Source organism: Anguilla anguilla, chromosome 9, assembly GCF_013347855.1.
Source record: "Anguilla anguilla isolate fAngAng1 chromosome 9, fAngAng1.pri, whole genome shotgun sequence".
Taxonomy (NCBI): domain Eukaryota; kingdom Metazoa; phylum Chordata; class Actinopteri; order Anguilliformes; family Anguillidae; genus Anguilla; species Anguilla anguilla.
The window spans coordinates 37,295,866-37,317,886 of NC_049209.1; the positions used below are offsets into that span (position 1 = coordinate 37,295,866).

The 22,021-nt window shown below is 42.9% G+C and overlaps 1 protein-coding gene across 2 annotated transcripts in view; it reads right to left on the minus strand.

The window, feature by feature from the left end:
• dtx2 (deltex 2, E3 ubiquitin ligase) overlaps nt 1-22,021 on the minus strand; it is a 49,874-nt gene that overhangs the window by 26,126 nt on the left and 1,727 nt on the right. For both annotated transcript variants that reach the window (XM_035433685.1, XM_035433683.1), the window contains exons 2-3: nt 21,230-21,821; nt 1,957-2,015 (exon numbers count right to left, since the gene is read on the minus strand). In XM_035433685.1, coding sequence (XP_035289576.1) covers nt 1,957-2,015; nt 21,230-21,821 — 651 coding nt within the window. The remainder of the gene's footprint in view (nt 1-1,956; nt 2,016-21,229; nt 21,822-22,021) is intronic.

Here is a 22,021-nt window from a genome sequence, read left to right on the forward strand (position 1 = left end):
TTTGTTACTGTAACAGCCTCTACTCTTCTAGGAAGGCTTTGCAGTAGATTTTGGAACATGACTGTGGGGATTTGCTTCCATTCAGCCACAAGAGCATTAGTGAGGTTGGGAACTGATAAGGCGATTAGGCCTGGCTATTCAATTGATCCCAAAGGTATTGTATGGGGTTGAGGTCAGGGCTCTGTGCAGACCAGTCAAGTTTTTCCACACAATTTTTGACAAAACCATTCCTATATGGACCTTGCAGTGTGCCCGGGGGGTATGGTCATGCTGAAATGGGAAAGGGCGTTCTCCAAACTGCTGGAGTAGCACAGAATCATCTCTAATGTGACTGCATGCTGTAGCATTAAGATCTTCCTTCACTGGAAATAAGGGGCCTAGGCCAAAACCATGAAAAACAGCCCCAGACCAAGGGGTGTCCAGATACTTTTGGTCATATAGTGTATTTACACAGCTATCTATCTAGCTACTTAGCCACTGATAAGCAATAATTCACAGTGTTGAGTACAAGTTCCTCGCTCATATTCACAAACCACTGAGCTTTCATAATACAGTATATCCTAAATTCAGCCGACATTTTCAAATGTCAGTTATAAAACTGGTCACTGGTCAATACTTAGTATAGTGTGGAGCTGGTTAATTAGCAGATTCATTGTGCTTAAGGTAATTTAGAGTACTTTACTTTTTATACAAAACAATACTTTATCAACTAAGCTAGCGATATGAAAATTACAGGAAATGATTCCATTTTATACGCCTGCTCAACCACTCCGCTCTCCAGCAGCAGGGCGCCTTGCACCCCATCCCATCTGGGTAAAGGGTTCTCCTTCATCCCTATCACAGAACTTCTCCACCCTCGCTCCCCAGAGGTGGAATGAACTCCCTGCCCCTCTTCGAACCACTCCCCCATTACCCATCTTCCACCATGATCTGAAGACTCATCTCTTCAGACTATACCTGTACCAACGAACTGCCACCACTCTGTGGATCAATTCAATTCTTTTTCATGCCACTCATGTTACATGTACCTCCATTCCAGCACTTATTGTACATTGTATTATCATCCTAATGTTGTAGTTTGTACTGCCCCCTAGTTTTACTTAGCATAGGTTAGGTCAGAATAATGTTAACTGTGTGAACTGGACTGTGTTCTTGGCTATGAATAACTGTACAAAATTAGTACTGTACCTTATCAAACCTGTGTTTTGTAGTTGTTCCAATGACCCTAATATGCAGTTCTGTATGTCTCTTTGGATATAAGCATCTGCAATATGCAATTATAAGCATCTGCAGACTGCAATATTTTGTGGATGAATCAGGGACAGATTGCGTCACTGCTGAGTCCATATAACGGTCCCTCTTTTCCCAACTGTCTCTAGGTCCAAATTGTACAATATGGCGGCGCCCACACACTGCACTTCCCAGGCTCCAAAACGCTTTTCACCAAGCCCATGGAAAGTCAATGGGTGATGTCACAAAGACTTGGTCCATATTTTTCTACAGTCTATGGCTCTACTGCACAGAAGTTCCATTCTGATCTTAATGGGGAAAGTTCAAGAAAATAGAAGAGTATATCGCTTGACCTCAGTCATGTCTCAATAAGTGTTTAGTGTCAATAATAGGCTATATTAAATGGCACAGGGAAATCATACTCTCTGATAAAGATGTCACTCAGTACCAAAGTCCTTCATAAGTTAATTGTTCTAAAAAGACACTCAAAAATGACTTATTCATTACAGAATAAACATTCTTGACTTTTCACTAGAATAGACTTGGGGTATTTCTCATGAATCCATATTTATCTCTAAATAGATTTGCAAAAGAAAAAGCTGGTTGCAGTGAAGATTCATACATAATGGAACAGCTCCTTGGTGAGGCCCATCGAAGTCACTGCAGACATTTTGCTATATAGGCTATCCATTTACATGGCTGTGGTTCCATTATAAACAACTTTACCTGCCAGAGCTGAGCTCACACTGTTGGACCCATTCAGCTGCACAGGGATTGAGGGAATGCTGGTGAAGGGAAAAAACAAATGGGAACATTAGTGTGACAGGGTGAGGGAGATTCAGAAAATAGCACATTCTGTAAGAGCACAGGATCAGTAACTTGGACCAGAATGGACTGACAAGTGACGCATTCCGTCTCAGTTTAAATAACTGTGTATATTTATGCACTGGATCTCTTTATTACTTTGCGATTGAAAGCTGCAAACAACACAGACAGTGGTCAACAATATGTAGGCTAGGCCAGGCTAAGCATAGATGCCTAAAGAAGCAAAAAACATTTATTTGTGTTGGTGGGAGAAAGGAGGTGCCTGTTTTCCCAAGTAAAGCAAAAGTGAAAGTAATTTATAGATGTTCCTCATTGCTTATGGATGGCCAAGAGACGACTGTTTCAACCCAATGAAGGTCCCAGAAACAGAATGTCAGTTTTACATTTACCAACTGATTTCCATAAGTGTGTAATGCAAATTCAGTTTTACCATTGAATCAAATTCCCTTAAGCATAACAGGCATAATCACAGGCACACAAGCTAGTAGCAGTTAGGGGTGGGGGGGGGGGAATCTTGATTCTTCAAAGCTTTGCAGTGCATTCTTGAATGATTCTGCATCGATGTGGGAGAACTCAAAAAATGATTATTAAAATCGAAATTTTCAATGGACTGCCAGTTTAAGTTTTTATAATGCGGGAGTTTGAAGTGACAGATAAACCAGTGCGAACACTCTCCACGACGTATTCAATATTTAAGTCTATTTTAAATTTTCGGACTGCCACAGATAAACCAGTGCGAACACTCTCCACGACGTATTCAATATTTAAGTCTATTTTAAATTTTCGGACTGCCACATTTTTTTTTATAATACCGGAGTTTGAAGTGAAGGATAAACCAGTGCAAACACTCTCTATTACGTTCTGAATTTATTTAAAAGGGTCTGACATACAACAAACATCCTGGCGTTACATTCAATGAAAGAAGCTATTTCAAATGCAAAATGGCTGAGTGAGAAAGAGAAATCCAACCACCGCCCACTTATTTAAAAGCCTAGTGTTTAGGCACACTTTGGTTTTCTTGAGATAGACAGGAAACAGGAGCTAGACAAGACTTAAGCCGCGTTTCCACCCAAAGTACCCAGAACTTTTAGCCACAGGAACTACTTTTCAAGGAACTAAAAGATTCCTTCAGCCCATTGTTGTCTGCGTTTCCACCACGGTCTGTCCTGTGACAATTAGGGAAATTAGTCCGCTGACGTATGAAAAAGCAACGTCGTCGTCAGTCCATCTGTCATATGATTTCTTCTGTAAACTACTTCTTCTATACTGCCACCGAAGTACGTTATTTTCCAAGACATAAACAATTGGCTGTTGAATTGATTAATTCGACTCATTTCCATATAATCGCAAAATGACAAGAATATATAGAATGAAAACTTGGACTTGCGTGAAAATTTTAATTAATATTGCAGTGGTACAGCCACCGTTTGCTTTCATCTTTTAAAGTTACTGCTAGCGGAGCAGCTAAATACTTGAAGTGTGCCCTCCAGATGCGAACCATGCACTATAAATTTGAGTTCATATGTCTAGTCTTCATGGTCTTTTTGTGGAATTGAATTGCAGCTGCAGATTTTTAAAAATGGCGGTTGAAATAAAATGCTGCAAGTACTCGACCAATCAGAAATGTTCAGCGCTTGTGCCCCACCCCAAAAGTTCCTGTACTTTTCGAAAGTACTACCCCCCCGAGCAGGGACTTTTTGGGGGGTAAAATAAAGTCCCCGGAATTTAATTTAGACCCTGGTTCCTGCGGTGGAAACGCGGCTTTACATAATTTTCAAGCTGTGACACGCAAAACTCAAGTACTTAGGTGACAGTACCACTAATATGAGAAATCATATAATCCGTTTCCACCCGGAGCAGGAGGAGAAAAAAACCTGTTCTCGCGGTGAACCAGAGAGCCTTTGAACAGGTACTTGTATCAAAGCTGGCACTCAACGCTGATAGGGCCAAAAAGATCACCAAGGCTATTACACGTTTCATCACTAAAGATTTGCGTCCTTACTCAGTCGTGGAAAACCAGGGCTTTCGTTTTCTGTTACATATGTTGGAGCCAAGGTACAACATCTCGTCCTGGCGATTCTTCACAGATAGAATATCTGGCCATACTGACGCTGTACAAAGAAACAAAAAACTCAAGTAATGGAATCATTGCGGAACGCAAGATGGGTGGCAATAGCCTGCAATGCATGGACATCCATTGCCACAGAGTCCTACGTAACCGTTATATCACATCAGATTAGCGATAACTGGCAGCTTGAGTCACGTGCTCCAAACTAAGAACATTTGCTATGTTGCACTTGTCTGGATTTAATTGTGGCATTTTTCTGCATCATTTATTGTTTAATCACATGTTCTATGTTACACCCCTTGGATGTGAGCAGCAACACTAGCTAGTGAACTCTAATTTGGATGTAAGCAGCAGCAGGGGCTCCCAGAAGAGATTTCTATTAGAGCCGCTACAGAAATAATTATTTTTTATATTAAATTTTTTTTTCTATATGTGACAATGTGATTAAAAACAAATGCTAAAATATTTACCAGATTGTTGATCAAGAAAAAGGGAACCATGTATTAAAAAGAGAAATTGAGATGCATCAAGATAAATCGATAATTGTTTTGTATTCAAATTGTGGCCCTCTGCATCGTATTCAAATCAAATCATGAGGTGACCGAAGATTCCTACGCCTCGTAGCAGTTCTTCATTATAGTGGTTTTCTCCATTATCTCTGTTGCACTATTGTAATATAGATATAGATATAATATTTCAGTTTTATTAGTACATAATACACTACAGCGATGCAAAACATGGAGTTTTTAAGTGCCACCATTGTCGCGCAGGTCATCCATTTAACAAGCACCCCCCTCCCTGCTGTCTCATCTGCAACTATACCCCCAAAGCATGACACACTGAACAACAGCATCCATCTGGGAGTTCATAAAAATATACTTTCACCACCAAAAATTTGCATTCCATCATAGTAACAAGATAAAGCCAACAATAGCCAAAGGCATGCCAATAGAGTAGTGAAAAACACTCTTCACAAAATAGCATAATAAACAAGAGGAATTCTTCAGGAATTATACCATGTCATTCTACAATCAATATCTGTGACAAAATATGGAATAAATATAAAATCTTAACATTGGTTTTACATATAAAGAATTTCATACAGACTGCAGCTCAAAGTGCTTAACAGGAAAAATAATGCATCAGCGTCAAGGAGTGCAAGAACCCACATGGCCTGAAGATCCACCAGGCCAAGATGAAGTGCGTGTAAACTGTTCAAGCGTCAGAGTGCTCAGGAACTACTTCTGGTGAGACACAAGAGGAGCCAGGCACGGAGTCACCCCACAGTTCCCGGAACCTCCAGGTGACGCAAGCCTCAGCCCCATGCAGCCCATCCTCAAGTCAAGTGGCCTCAGCCCCATGCAGCCCATCGTCAGGTCAAGTGGCCCCAAGCTTGCAAGGAGAAGGAGTGGTCCAGTTCAACGAAGACACCATCTTGGAAGCAACTGCTAAAGGGGAAGCTGACCAACACCTCCTGACTGTAACCACCATCATCGTCAGCCTAGCAGCTGAGAGATTCAGGTTGGAGGAGAAGAAAGCAGCAAAGCCTGAATACACCATGAACAAGAGCTACCAATATGCACCAGCTCAGACAGGAGCTGAAGAGCCTGAGGTGGCAGAGGTGGAGAGGAGGAGATGGGAGCTCTCGCAGAGCTGCGCAGCATTGTCTCTGAAAGAACCACATGACCTTGAGCCAGGCTGAGTGGCATCGAAGGTGGAAGAAGAGAGGGCGAAGAAGCAGGCTGCCTTTCTAGCTAACCCTTTCAGGTTTACAAAACAGCTGCTGAGGCACAGCAGCCAGCTCACCTGTTCCAAGGCAGAGATTGATAGCCACCTCAGAGACAGCTTCAGTGATGAAAATAGGGAGCAAGATCTGGGCCACTGTAAGTCCTTGATAAACCCACCTGCACCAACCCTGGACTGACCGGAAAGGAGCCCATGTGGAGGGAGATCCAGGAGGTGTCAGAAAGACAAGAACAAGCTCAGCCCCAGGACTGAGTGGGGTACCCAACAAGGTGTATAAGAACTGCCCAAGGCTATTCCACAGGTTCTGAAGGAGATCTAGAGGGGCAAGTTTGCTCATCAGTGGAGGTGTGCAGAAGGGGTGTGGATTCTGAAGGAGGACTCAAAGAACATTGATCAGTTCAGAACCATCAGTGTTAAAGGCAAGATATTCTTCAGCATTGATGCTAGGCGCCTGATTGACTACCTCCTGAGCAACTCCTACATCGACACAGAAAGGAGGGGTCCCAAAGGTACTGGGGTGTCTGGAGAAGACAGATGATCAGGGAAACCTGGGAGAACAAGGGGGACCTGATCGTTCTGTGGTTGGACCTCGCAAACGTCTATGGTTCCATAGCCCACAAGCTGGTGTCGGTGGGACTGAACTGGCATCACATCCCAGACAAGTTCAGGGACCTCATACAGGACTACTACTACAACAGCTTCAGTGTGAGGGTCTCCTCCGGAGCTACAAGGAAAAGTTGTTTAACAGCAGTCTGAGGGACGCATCATGCATCCGAGCAACTAATAAAGAAGCCTGTTTAGCTGCTATGGACAAGTCGGGCCTACCTAGGAAGTTAAAAGCCTGGATATACCAACAATCCATCCTCCCATGCGTTCTCTAGCCCCTCTTAGGTACCAATCACCACAGTCAAGGGTTTCGAGAGGAGGATCACAGCAGGTTCCCACGGAAGTGGGACTACCTCGAAGCCTGAGCAACATCACCACAGTCAAAACAAGCTGAAGCTTCCCATCAGCAGTCTGAATGAAGAGTTTATAGTAAGCCGAACAAGGAAGGTGTTGCAATACTGGGAGGTCTCCCAGGCTGGCATTGAGGTTAGGACAGGAAAGAAATTAACAGAAGCAGAGGCTGGGCTGTGGAGGTTGCTGAGTCTCGACTAAGACACAACGCCCTGCTGAGTACAGTGACTCGAGGAAGGGTTGGCCTTAGTAGCAGCACAACACCACTCTACAACAAGGCGCAGGGAAAGGACATGAGGGCACTGATGCAGGACGAAGTGAGTGCATCAGTCATGGAGGAGCAAACCAGCAGGATGGCAGCAGGGAGCCTAGACAAGATGGGAGCAAGCAGTGGACTGCAAGGTCTCATGAGCTAAGCTTTGAAAAGTTGACTCCCAGCGTATCAAGTTCTTGATCCAGGCTGTCTACGACATTCTACCTATCCTGTCCAACCTGATCTGCTGGGGAAAGGTGGATCCGCCAGCATGCCCACTGTGCCTCAAAAGAGGAACCCTAGAGCATATCCTCAGCTGCTGATCGAAAGCCCTGGGTGAGGGGCACAATGGGTGGTGACACGAACAGGTCCAAAAGACTATCGCAGACACCATCTGCAACGGGATCAGCCAGTGGCAGGCACCTCCGCCCAGTGAAGAAGACCATCGCTTTCGTCAGGGCTGAGGAGAAGGTAACACTAGCTGCTAGGACCACCTCCGCTGACCTGTTTGCAACAGCACAAGACTGGGAAGCAACTCAAGTTGTCAGAGAATGTTGCTGTAACAAATCTGAGGCCAGACATGGTGCTGCTCTCCAGGTCTCTAAGCAGGTTGTCCTCTTGGAACTCACTGTTCCGTGGGAGGACCACATTGAGGAGGCTAACGAGAGGAAGAAGGCGAAGTATGCAGAGTTAGCGATGCAGTGCCGCAACAATGGGTGGCGCACGAAATGCGAGCCTATCGAGGTGGGATGCAGTGGGATTGCTAACCAGTCCCTCTGCAGGGCCTATAATGTGTTAGGCAGCAGAAGGGCCAGCAAGTAAAGGGCCAGCAAGTTAGTCACCGTGGCAGCCAAAGTTTCCTCAAGGTGGTTGTGGACCAGGAGAGGCGATCTGTGGGTTTGTTATTGCTACCTGGACACAAGCTGGGACTTGGATCAACCCTGGCTGGGTCACCTGAGTGAGGGTGTCTGAAAGACCGAAATACCCGATGACCCCAGGTAACATCACTGATGTGTCAAAGTGTATCTCAAGATGTATTTTACCAAGTATTCATTTTAGGAGAGGTTTTGGATAGGCTTTTGGACCCCTACATATCTTAGACACCTATACTGATGAAAAGATGGTAATTCTCACTTGAAAATGACGCAAATGTGAGTATTATCAATCAAAACAGTTGATTTGCAGTGAAATATATGATGATGTCAGTGTTACTATATGGTTTACAGCAATACACTATTTCAATATTTTGGATAGATTTGTAGACACAAAGGGGCACCAGGGTACACTGCTTACGTTTTGCTTCATAGATCTTTAACAGTCCCACATACCACCCTCAGATTTTGCATTCCTGTGGTCAAGGAGATTATGATTCAGGACATGTATTGTTCTACCTGCTATATATGTGATCTCAGTATTTCTTTAAAACAGAAAAACAACTTCATTTTTGCATTTTCACCCAGAAATGTGCATTTGTGGCACCACTACTTTCTAAAGTATGAATATAATGTAATCTAATAAATTGTAAATGGTACAACAGTTTTCATTTAAGTCATTTTCCAAGTCTCTGCTTATATCGGGAGTTATAAAGCCTTAAATAGAACACCCGCTAAATGGGTGAGGATTGGCCAGATTTGGCATCTGCGCAAAATGGTTAAGACAAAGTACTACTCGTTTGAGGACATAAAACAGAGATAGAGGCTTTAATGTGCTTTTGATGGCCTTGCTAAAAATACAAAACAGGTGGAAAGGAATAAAGGAGCGAGAGAAGGAGGCAAAGCAGTGTATTTCCTGACTGATGATCTGCCACTTCAGCCTTGATTAATCAGGCTGTTCGGGATCCTGCAGTTTATCTTGCGGAAGGTGCGGAAAAAACAATAAAACCCTAAATCTGTGCTTCCTCTTCTACTTCCAACAATGACAGTGGCCCTCAGCCATGCCTCCTCTTCCCACTTCCTGGAGCTGTTCAGCAATTCCACAGGAGCAGTCCTGCAGAGAGTAGGCAAGAGGGGAGCATGCACATGATACGCAGTGGAACATGCGCACACGCATGCATGCACACAGAGCCAGACAACACTCCGTTGTTGGGAATAAGTCTCCTTTCTAATGGGCAATAACATGGATCACCCACCAGCATTTCAGTTTTTACTGCCGCGTCCGATTGCCTGGACCAGGTGAGTTCATCATTGATGACCACCCCGAGGAACTTGAAGCAGCACTTGAAGCGGAGACTCTCCACTTCAGCTCCATCGATGTGAAGGGGGGCGTGAAGTCCGTCACTTCCTGAAGTCCACGATCAATTCCTTAGTCTTGCAGATATTGAGAGAGGTTATTGTCCTGGCACCATGTTGCCAAGACACTGACCTCCTCTCTGTAGGCGGTCTCATCGTTGTTGGAGATGAGACCCAGGATGGTGGGTCAAAGAACATTGCAAACTCGTCTGCAAACTTAAGGATGGTGCTGGAGCTGCGCATGGCCACAGTCATGCATGAACAGGGCGTACACGAGGGGACTGAGTACGCAGCCCTGAGGGGCTCCGGTGCTCAGGGTCCGTACAGAGGAGGTGAAGTTACCCATTCTCACCACCTGGGGTCTGCCCGTCAGGAAGTGCAGGATCCACCTGCAAAGGAAGGTGTTAAGACCCAGGATCCTGAGCTTGGGAACGAGCTTAGCGGGAACAATTGTGTTGAATGCTGAGCTGTAGCCTGTAAACAGCATCAGTATGTGTTTCCCTTATCCAGGTGGGAGAGGGCGGTGTGCACTGTCAGGGCAACGGCGTCGTCCGTAAATCTGTTGGGGCGGTATGTGAATTGAAGGGGGTCCAAGGTGTCAGGAAGGAAGGAGCAGATGTGGGTTCTGACTAGCTGCTCGAAGCACTTCATGATGATTGAGGTCAGTGCTACAGGGCGGTAGTCATTCAGGCAGGAGACGGAAGGTTTCTTTGGTACGGGAACAATGGTGGTATGTTTGAAGCAGGTGGGGACTGCAGACTGGTTCAGGGAGAGGTTGAATATAGTGGTGAATGCCTCCGCTAGCTGGTCGGCACACGCTCTGAGGACACGGCCTGGAATGCCATCTGGCCCTGGTGACTTCCGAGGGTTTATTCTTTCAAAAGCTCTCCTCACGTCAGCCGTAGATAGGGACAGAGTGCAGTCGTCCTGGTCCTCAGCTAGCCTTGCAGTAGGGATGGTGTTGCTCGCCTCAAACCATGCATAGAAGGTGTTGAGCTTGTCAGGAAGAGAGGCGGCGGGCTGAGCATCACTGCTATTTCTCCCTTTGTAGTCAGTGATGGAACGCAGTCCACACCACAGGCGTCTGGGGTAGGAACTGTGGTAGTTAGACTCCAACTTGTCCTGTAGGCTCTTTTGGCATCTTTGATGGCTTTCCGTAAGTCATATCTGAACTTCCTCAAGGCCTCCAGGTCCACAGAGCTATAGCCAGAGGACTGTGCTCTGAGCTTAGCACAGACATCACCATTAACCTAGGGCTTTTGGTTATGTCCCCGTGGAGCTAATAAACCAGAGTCCTCAAAGGGGGTGATCCAGGACAGTTGTGAAAAGACTGATGAAAGAAAGAGCAAATCAAAGAAGGAGGCATCATCCGGTTGTTGCCTGCTATAGCGCCCCTAACTACAACGATTGACACTGCAGCTCGGGCTTGCGTAACGTACTTACATAGAGTATGTTTCCAGTCTTACTTGCATGTCTCTTGCACTTCCTATCATATGAGGGTCTAGTCTCTTTCACACACACAAACTAGAAATAAGACTAATCTGGCTGGGTTCTTGGATAGTAGTTTTGATTCTCTGAGATAGTTCAATCTGTGTTATTTTGAGCCATTCTGCCACAAACTTTAAATTAGCCTAAGTCATTCGGAAAGAAGAGAAAAACACTGCACCTGATTCCTGTCACACGGTCCAACTCACTGTGACAGACTTGCATGGTTAATATCAAAATCCACTCAAAAAGCATGTGAGGATGAGCTTCAAAATCACCAGAAATCCCCTGGTACAGTCTAGACTACTAAACAGAACAGACTACTGTGCAAACCCTATCCCTGTCCCCCAGTCCCTATAAACTCATAAAACATGACAGCCTACAGAAACACTTTGAGACACAACTAGAGGAAGTGAGTCAAATCTGATTGGCGATGACAACAGTAGTAAGCATGATTACTAATAGGGACAAATCAGCTTAAAGAAGTGAACCTGAAGCAATTCTGACGTACTGTTAACAATTTGAACCTCAATTGGGATGGCAGGTATGCTATCCCGCCAAGTTACGCCTTGGCGGGGGCATGCCCCATACCTACACAGCACCGAGAGTTTGGGACTTTTCAGGGTTCCCCACAGAAATAACCACAACAGCCACAGACACTCAGCCCTTAAAAACATTAAATTCTGTACATTCTGACCCCATTTCAACAGACAGATTTCATAAACAACTTCACATGGCCACACAATAAAGCCCCAATCTAAGGGGATTTTGCGTTTTCTCCTTCTCCTTCTCCTTCTCCTTCTTCTTCTTCTCCTTCTTATTTTTCCTGCTGCCTATCCCACTAACAACATGTCTCCCCATTGGACATTTTACCGACACCAGCCAAATCTTCACCTACACGACCCAATCAAATACTCGCATACAAACGCAAAATACCCATACCTTTTTACTCTGAAACATTTCCAGCTTAAACAGCTAATCTGCCTGTGGCCTAGTGGGTAAGGTTACAGTCTTGGGAACATGGGGTTGTAGGTTTACGCCCAGCTAGGGACACGTTTCTTTAACCTGCTTTTGCCCTCACTAATAATTGTCTACTACTTCTCAATTATTGCTTTTGCACCATATCTACCCGCCGTTCACCGAACGTATACACTGCATTATGACGTACCGTCTGCACGTTCAGTTATTAACCGGCTACAATATTGCAAAGCCATACGGACTCAACGGGAGCTCTTCTGTGCTTACTGGCCTGTGTTCTTCTTTAAAACCACGTACAGGTTTGCTAATGATATTTCACGCATTGCATAGCTATGTCATGGTGCTGCACTAACAAAGTCACAGACTGGTAAACCTCCGGTTGAAGGATTGAATCCCACCTCGCCCTCTTTGCTCTTTTACACTAACGTTTTCTTACGCTTTTACATTTTCTTTACCAAAACTCACTCACGGCCACCTATATACATTTCATGACGGCAAATGTATTCCTTTTATTAAAAAGTTACACCAGTTCACCAATGTGCCATTTCTACTAACTACATTTCTTCACTTGGCTACCATACAAAACCTTATCAGAAAACGCCACGTTTCTACATTCATGTTACCTCGCCCTGTTCTCTATCCAGCCACATACAAACAATTACTACATACGTAGGTTCTGCAACTCCCCATTAAAACATTACATTTAAAATCATGACTCACTCATAATTATAACTACTAGTACTAATCATGAGAAAAGGACAGCAGTGCTATAGATCTCACACGTTACTTAACCCTCCACTTTAACGATTAATGCTTCAGCCCCACTGTTATATATACCATTCGATAAGGAAACTGAGCTCGCTCATGGTCACTTCATTCACTTTGCACTATAGTCTGTGATCATGTCAACCTTCACCTACATGGCCATTCTGCTAAAAACATATTGTTTCAATTACGCAATTTCATCATTTCATCCTAATTTCTCTGACACTGTTGTTATTTTCTCATATGCAAAGCCTGCTGGGACATACGCGTCTGCTCCTATTCTCCACTATCAAGTTTTCCGGTTCTAGCTTAGCAAAACAGCGAAGAGAATTCTCACCTACAGATAAGCCTATCAAAATGCCTTATAAACCTTACAAACACTAAAAGTGGATCTCCACAAAATAACAGACAACGGAGCAGGACAGCAGGGTACACAAGTTGCCACCTAGGGAGCTCTAATTCTACGGGCTTGCTGATTCTTTTGTCAAGGCTCGTTGGATGGCCGTCAAATCTGTGAGTACATACACTGGCCATATTTCACCAGCGTTTCTCATGCGTTTCACTTACGCCACCGCATCCTTTGTCACAGCCACTGTTTTACATATATAGCAAACCGAAACTGCTAAACGGTACACGCTCATCAGACTGTACAAATTCACACAAGGATAGCCATAATCCACAACCGTTTTTTACAGGGTCACTTCGCATTTCTCACTCTCATAATAAATCGCTTTGCAAAAAGAAATGATATCTCATAAAAAACACGTTTTCAACGTACAAAAATGCCAAGTTACTCACACATACAAGACCAGTCCAGGCCTGCCATTAAAAGTATTGATATCAAAATGACGCCACGTTACGGTACTACAAACAATATAGGCTATCTTGCCTCACCGAAATGAAATAAGATGTATTCCAAAGCAATGCTACCCAATAATTCCTCAAATCTTCTAAGGCACTTGGCCCTGTGTTTTGTAATCTTACCATTTTACAATGTCATGCAAACTTTGTGTCAGATCAAAGTGTCAAATATTTCGAATTGCCTCATGGAACACATTGAAATTCATGTAGAAAACTGCTGGTGAGTAACTACAGGAAGCATATTTCTCCAGAAAACACATGTTTATACTTGCTTCTGAACTGAATTTGAGTAAATGTACAAGTTATTGTATATTTGCTACGTACAATAAATACTGCATGTCAAATACATATTGTACATACATACACAGAGAACTTCTTTATCCCCATGAGGACATTTCCCTCGCAGCATGTTACATTCACATTTACGAACACATACTTATACCAACAAACATACTATCATTCACGCAACAGAAAAGCTGGGCAGCAAAATACATAGCCTACATACCAATACAAATTGGACATATACACGCCTATTCAACCAATTTTGACTGTGAAAAAGCCATCCACACATATGTTTGGCCTGTCCATGTACTGCATGCTTAATAACACAGGGCCAAGTGACTTGAAAGAATTGAGGAAATATTGGGTAGCATTGCTTTGGAATACATCTTATTTCATTTCGGTGAGGCAAGATAGCCTATATTGTTTGTAGTACCGTAACGTGGCGTCATTTTGATATCAATACTTTTAATGGCATGCCTGGACTGGTCTTGTATGTGTGAGTAACTTGGCATTTTTGTACGTTGAAAACGCGTTTTTTATGAGATATTACAAACACTGAATAAATGGTAGTTTATTTTAGAAGGAAGAAAGATGAACTGTCACCACTAGTTATTGATGGTCAAACCATGGAGAGGGTGAACTCCTTTAACTTCTTAGGTACTGTAATTTGTAACTCATTGATATGGAAAAACAGCATGATCAGCATTATTCTAAAATCCTATTTAAACCTTTACTTTTTCAAACAGCAATGGGATTTTGGCTATCCAAGGAGGCAATGCTACACTTTTATCTCCGTCTGGTATGCTTACACAACAGCCCATGAAAGGAAGCAGCTGGTGAAAGAGTGGTGCATATGGCTTCGAAAATCACTGGATTAGATCACCACTAATTGTGTTTATCCATCAGAGAAGATTACTTCAAAAGGCTCATAAACCTTTTACTGTCACCTCTCACCCAGCAACCTGTAAAACCTCTTGTTTAATTAACAGAACCTATCCTCTAGCCATATGGAATTTTAACTCAACAAAGGTTGTTTTCGCAATAAATGATTAATGATTAGATGGATGCATTATATACTTTATTGGATTATTTATTTTTAGAATTTATTTTATTAATTTTTACTTATTCACTGGGTTCTAATGCTACCATTTTAGTTTGCTTTTACTGTTTTTTACTGTCTCACTTTCACTGTGCTTATTTCTTCTCCCTGTTTTGTGTTTGTTATTGCCATTTTAATTTGTTTAGAGGATGTAACTGTCCTTAACTGTATCAAATGACTGTGCATCTGATTACTTTAATGGTATTGCTTCTAACAGAGCATAAAACAGCAGCAAACTCAGTAATGTTGATAAAAACCTGATAGACATGTACTAGAACCAAGAATTTTGAAATAATTGAAAAATAATAAACTCTGAAATAAGTCCTGAATTGATGTGATCAGATTATATTAAAAATAAATGGAATCTTCTACTAGGCGGTATGTGATAGAATCTCATGGACTGAAAGCAAGCAGTGAAATGCACAAATGTTGACTAACTGGCTATATTATGCATATAAATCTTGCTTATGCTTATAAATCTTTAAATCTATATTATGCTTATAAATCTCCTTTTTTAGGTAAGGGCTTCATTCAACTCTTCCAGAACTAGGGTTGGGCTGATGTAAAAATTTTAAAACCAGTTTGATATTAAGCCAAATACTGGACCGGACCGGACCAGTAATACCGAATATGACCACTAGTCGCAAGTGACTCAGCCACTCCCGTGCGGAACGGTCACGCCAATTTTGATCCGGGCTGCAAAAATGATCCGGGTGAGGTAATGACATTCTAAAACTATTGTGACATACTTAAAGTTTCCTTGCAGCATCCGTTGCTATGTCGACGCTGCCAGCCTTGCTACATTCTTTGGAAATAAAGATTCTAAGACAACTCAGCAATTTCTCTGGTTTAATGGGTTATTTTCCAGACTGAAATGTGATCGTATTAGTAAACAGCTACACATGTCATCTAACTTGCAAGTAGTTGGCTATCTCCCTGGATATGAATTAAATGTTTTTAAGAGAAAATAATAATAATAATAAATGCAATTTTATCCACGAAAAGGGCTATACAAAAATGCAAAATAAATGTCGTGGTTGTGTACTGTAGGTACTGACTTTCGGTTGTGTACTGTAGGTACTGACTCTCGGTCAGTCTGTGCCGTCTATATAAAAACTGTGGCTGTGTCCCAAACCGCAAACTTCCATGCTCCACACTACCATGCTCTGGAATACACACTCCAGGCAATGCTTGGGACTATGCACTCCGAACCATGGAAGTGCAGTAGCACAGAGAAACAGTTAAATGAGTGGGATGCACTTCGTGACGACATCTGACCCATAACCTTTAACCTTTGCCGTAACTATCGGCAAAATTCTGGTAATAAACCTGAGGGGAATAACGTGAGAGTGAGAGGACATATTATCGACCATCTGAAATGCTATTTCATATTTAATCAAGCGGACTGGACTCCGTTACCTATTTAAATGCAAGTCTTGTAAAAATTACACATAACTGTCTAAATGGGGAAAAAATCCAACTTAATACATATACATTTTATTATATTGATATTGAATTAATTCCATAATCGCGAACATTAAGTAGTGCAAATGTCGCTTCTTCTTAATGGATATTTTGCTTCCTGCTACTTGGGTTAAAACTGTGAATATGTAACGGATCGCTAGAAATGCTAGTAGGGACCAGCCTTTTTCATATTAACCTGAAATACACAAGACGGGACACTTCTACAATATGATCGCAAGTAAAGACAAGTTCCATTAATCTCTATGCAGTGGCAGATACACGTCCCCGTAGCAACTAAAGCTAGCACTGGGCGACCTCTGACATATTTCCCGGCACAGAAAAAAATCGCGAAAGTACTGAAAAAATTACCTCCGGAGGATAACAAGGACGTTTTTTCTACATAACTAGGTACAGGTTGTTACTTATATTTCGCCTATTTTATATAGACTACAAAATCTGATGTTTTTCTGTCTACCGAACGAACCCGGTCGATAGATGCTCACACTAAAGTAGTAGGCTACTGAAATATTATGATCTAGACTAACCAGTAGGCTAATATCAGCAACTTTTTGCAAGCTAGCCACTTCAATTGAATTCTCATTTTTGCTGTCAGAAGAGCAGTGGAAGGCAACGATAGCTTGGAAAATATTAATTGCAGTTTGGATAGCTTTCAGTGTACTGTCAACCCCATAATAAAGTTGCCATTTCATTGTAAACAGTCGTGTCTGTTTTTTCATTATTTTCACGCTGTATACCAACTGTGTGCGAACAACTGGGTACTCAGTTAGGCAACATTTATGGAGCCGGTCATGTTTGTGGTGGCTACTCCATAGGCAAGGGCTGTATTTCAAATTAAATGAAAAGATGGGCAGTGGCGAGGATAAAACGGCAGTTTATAATTCAAAACGGGACCCGACGATTAGCACCGATGTATTCAATATAGCTCGTTACACTCGTTAAAAGTACACATCTTTAAACTAAAAAAAACAACTGATACTTTACATATTGCGTTATTCATTAACACTGTACCACTTTATTTATATACCAACTATCACTACAGAACAAGGACTCGGCTTGTGTGCCTCACACCTGGACACAGCGACCACTGGAGGCCGCAACTCATGTGAATGGGCAAACAGTAAGACTGAGCAAACTTTCCTGGCAATAGCAGTTAGCTTAGACTGTATAGGGTTTGATGTGATATTGTGTGTTTCCATTTTGTCTTTTAAAATTATTTGAGCCGGCAATGTAACGGTAACAACCACACATGTGGTCTTTCTCTTTCTTTTTCCCTGATGAACTTTCGAACCTTAATGACGCCAAACTCCTATTATAGTTGGTAGTGGAAGAATAACTAGCTCGGATGCATGTATCGCTTAAGAACTGAAGTTATGCTCTGCTCTCAGGCAATACCAGGGGCAATACTCCTCCGTAACTGAGCTAAGTCATTCAGCCATGCTGGTAATACTGTACCCCACATACGCGACCAAACAGACGTTTGCCCTTCTCCCCTTTCGTCCACAGACAAAGGGACATGTGCGCACACGCAATCACACACACACACACACCCTACCTTCCTGTATTTAGCATAGTTCTCCCCATAGAATAGTTTGTGTATGCTCTGTTTGTACGTTTGTTTAACCTCTTAGCGCAAAGCCCCTAGTGGTCGGCACACCGGCGTGCCGAGATTGCTGAACTTAGACATTCAGTGCCACTGCAACCAAAGTATAAGTTAAAAACAGAAACGCTTTGTTTTAGTTTCATTAGTAGACGATACACGACAACTATGCTGAATACAGAGTTTCGCAGTGCCACCATTGTCGGTCTGGTCATTCATTTAACACGCACCCCCTCCCTGCAGTCTCATCTACAACTACACCCCCCACCCATGATATAATGGACAACACTGTTTATCTGGGAATTCATAAAAATATGCTTTCACCACTAAAAAATCGTATTCCGTCATAACAATGAGATAAACCCGACAACAACCCGAGGATATGCCAATATAGCAGTGAAAATGCTGCTCACTGAATAACGAAATCAAGAAAAAGTTTTTAAAAATTGTGGGAAAGAAATATATTTAAGAGCACCAGCCATCACCACCGTGATGGATTATGCTATTAACAGAGGAAGTGTGTGTAGAGCTAACAAAGCCCGGACCCAAAATATTGATGATCTGTACAAGTACTTGTGCACCAAATATAAAACACAAGCAGTAAAAATCTATATACAATGTAAACACTGCTTCTGCCACGCAAACTAGGCCTTTCACACAAACGTGTCGCAAAAAGATAAAATCCAGCAGGAAGGTGGGGAGTTGAACACCTGTTTTGCAACAGGAAGGGGAGGAAGATTTATATGGGAGAAGGGAGTACCTATTTTTTTTAAATAAAGAAAGGAAGGGGTTCGGAAATAATGGTGTCAGAGTTGGGAGATAATGGTGTCAAGAATAAGACCTAAGAAACAAAGCGAACAAGTGGAAAGTACCAAGTTTAAGCTCCACAACAGGAGGGGCTAACAAAAGTGGATAAAAGGAAGTGTTTAGCCCCAGGGGATTTCAGAGAAATGATTGGATGTTTTGTCTTTGCGTTGTGAACGACTGTTGTTTGTATTGATCTGCGCAAATCAGCCCGGGTTCTTGTATGTAATCTTTGATTCACCTACAATAAACCCAGTTACATCACACTCTGTGAATTCTGCATACTTTTGAAGAAATATTCAACAGTTTGGAAGAGAGCGACTCTGGTGTTTCTGGCCCAGGCCGGGGCGTTTTCTCCCCCACAAAATGATACCATGTCATTCTACAGTCAATATCTGGGACTAAATATTGAATAAATATACAACTATACCATTGGTTTTACGCGTAAAGATGTCCCTTTTGAGACTGAGTGGTCATATATTGTCTTGGACAATCCGTTTGGGAAATATATGCGCATTTGTGATGCCTGGGTCAGCTACCTTCAAAAATAGCTGTGCGTAATACCACACCTGTTGCTTACGGCGTTGTCGCCCTTTTCAGTACAATTTGGCTTGATTTACAATTAATTTATTCCGTAGGAGAGAGTATAAGCTTTCTAATGATGTAGCCTATAACATGTCTGATTTTGCTTTTGGAATAGCGTTTCATAGGTCAGCGTAACCAAAAATTCTCTTATCTGCCAATGTCTAAATAAATAATATGGTAGGCTAGGCTACTCTGCGCGCAGCACGCAGGTCGCGAGTTGATATTTCGTCTTTTGTTTCGTTTTTTCTCAACGTTGTATTTATTATTTGAAATGTGTATTTATGTGTTATTATTCTAGCTGTCTCTGGGGCGCTCAGAAATGTGCATTCTCCTGCTAAGATGAGCAATGGATTGGAATATGGGTGACGCCCATCTAAATGCTGTTTTATACTTTTGCGTAGTCTGCATAGTTTCCATTGTGTGTGGCACTCGCGAAGGGCCAAATCATTTGTGCGGCATATTGCACAGGTTGCGCATGCCACGTAATTAGATTTTGTTACTGACCGTTATAGTTCAAAAGCCAACACCTCCATTCATATTTCCAAACCTACTAAATACTGCACCAATGACCACAATAATGCTCAGCTAGACGTAACTTGTTGCAACGAAGACATTCACCTGACAAAAGCGCTTTTAGTCACATATTTAATGTTGCCTATCGGTTTTATGAATCAACTGTTATAACCTATTAGTCAAAGCCGTATGCCAGTGACCTCATGTCAGCATTCAACCAATCATCTTCTTTACCGCGTATGTGGGCACTGGTTACTAACTACGCGCTTTCAATTTCTTGAAGAGGTCTGCGTCTTCAACGCGGCCGTGGTCTGCAACCGTCGCACATGGCGCACATTGCGCACAGCCCCTACACAGACCCATTATTACGTGTACAGCCTTTAGTGTTACGACATAGTAAAGGCCTTTACGCCTAGCGGCTAGGAGCCATCCATGGCGATGCAGTAGATATGGTGGGTGAAGGTATATGATCATGAGGACAAAACCATTTAAAAATCACTCCATAGGGGGCACACTTGTGCCAATGCTTGGACCCCTCCCAACCAATGAACATTAGGTTAGAAAATACAACATTTGCCCAATTTAACGTGACTTCCGGTATAAACCACACCCACTTCCGGTCTTCTATCCGAATACAGATACAGAGACAGATAATTTTGTTGGTTGAACAGATACAGATACAGATAATGACGTCTCTGCACACCCCTAGTCCCTGTGGTATTAGTTGAATAATACTGACTGTGGAATTGATGGCTACTCGGTTAAATTGTGCTTTAGAAAATAGTAGTCCTCTGAAAAGGGGCGTTGATGGTGGGCAATAGTAAAAAAAAAAAAAAAAAAAAGACATGGTTTCACTTACTCTGAAAATAAGAGATGACATCACTGGATTGCTAAATATGGTTCTGCTTTCACTACTATCACTGCTTTTCACTAACATTAACCAGACATGCAAAATAGAACACAGATACACCTCCCCGTTGATCAGGTTAAATTCTTTGAATCAGACTGACAACTCAAGCCTTTTACCACTTCTCTATAAAAAAAAATAAATAAATCAGGGGACATTCTCTGTACAGAATATCTCTACAGAGTGCTTGTAAAGGGTCTTTTTCATTCCCTAAACGAGGTTCACAGGGACTTTCATTCACTGAGATTGGGCACTTTAATGAAGAAGATGCCAGTCTGTTTTTTTTTCTCCTAGTACTACATGTGAGCTTCCACTCTGGACTCAGACTACCATGTATCATCACTTGTTCATATATATATATATATATATATATATACACACGAACAAGTATATACATGTGTACTGTTCTTGTTATTATGCCTATATGTCAATATCGTCCATGGATGTCTGCTGTTGGTGACAATTTGAAGTCCCCCTTGGGGATAAATAGTTTGTATCTGTTAATCTAAGTGAATCTACAGTGAATAGTGTACACTTCTGGTCAGAGATGGGGCCTCCTACCTCAAGCCATTGGCACTGGTGCAGTAGGTCTGTGAAGTTCCAGGGGATGGGCCTGCAGATGTAGCTGGGGTCCAGGGGCCTCCCCAGGCTATCCCACCCACAGACAGCGGCCTCCTGGGGTAGGGGGAGTAAACGGAGTTGAGGCTCCCGCTTGCCGGCCTCCCAAGCCCTTGCAGGCTGGGTCTACTCATCTGGGTGGAGGAGAAGGAGTGGCGTGAGCGGCTGGGCATGGGGCCAGCGGCACTGTTGCTCAGGCACTGGTGGCAGGAGCAGGCTGGGCCAAAGTGGATGACAGAGCCTGATACAGGAGGCACGAGCGGATATGGCTGGTTGGCCTGCCGGCGGACCTGCCGCTTATAGCCAGAGGCCTTGTTGACCTGGAAGAGCGCTGTGAGGTCCACGATGTAATTGTAGCCATGTGGAACAAGGTCTGCTGTGGTCTGCCTGGCCTGGTAGCTGTGCTCCAGCATGATGGATGTGCGCGTCTCATATGGAGTCCAGCCTCCCTCATCATTGGCCCACTCCCAATATACCCCATTCCCCAAGGCAGAAGACTGGGGAAACAGGCTTCGGCGTACAGACCGCACCTTCCCTGGACAAGAACAGATTAATTTAATTAAAAAGATACGCTCTCATTGCAGAAAAGATGGCATAACAAAATTGATTTTAGGTCGCAGAATGGACAAAACTAAGCTTATGCATTGCAAAATACTTTAATGGGAACAATGCTGAAATGTCCCGTAGTTTTGCCACTTCTTTTGTTTCATACTTCCCTGACTGCTGTTCTTTTCA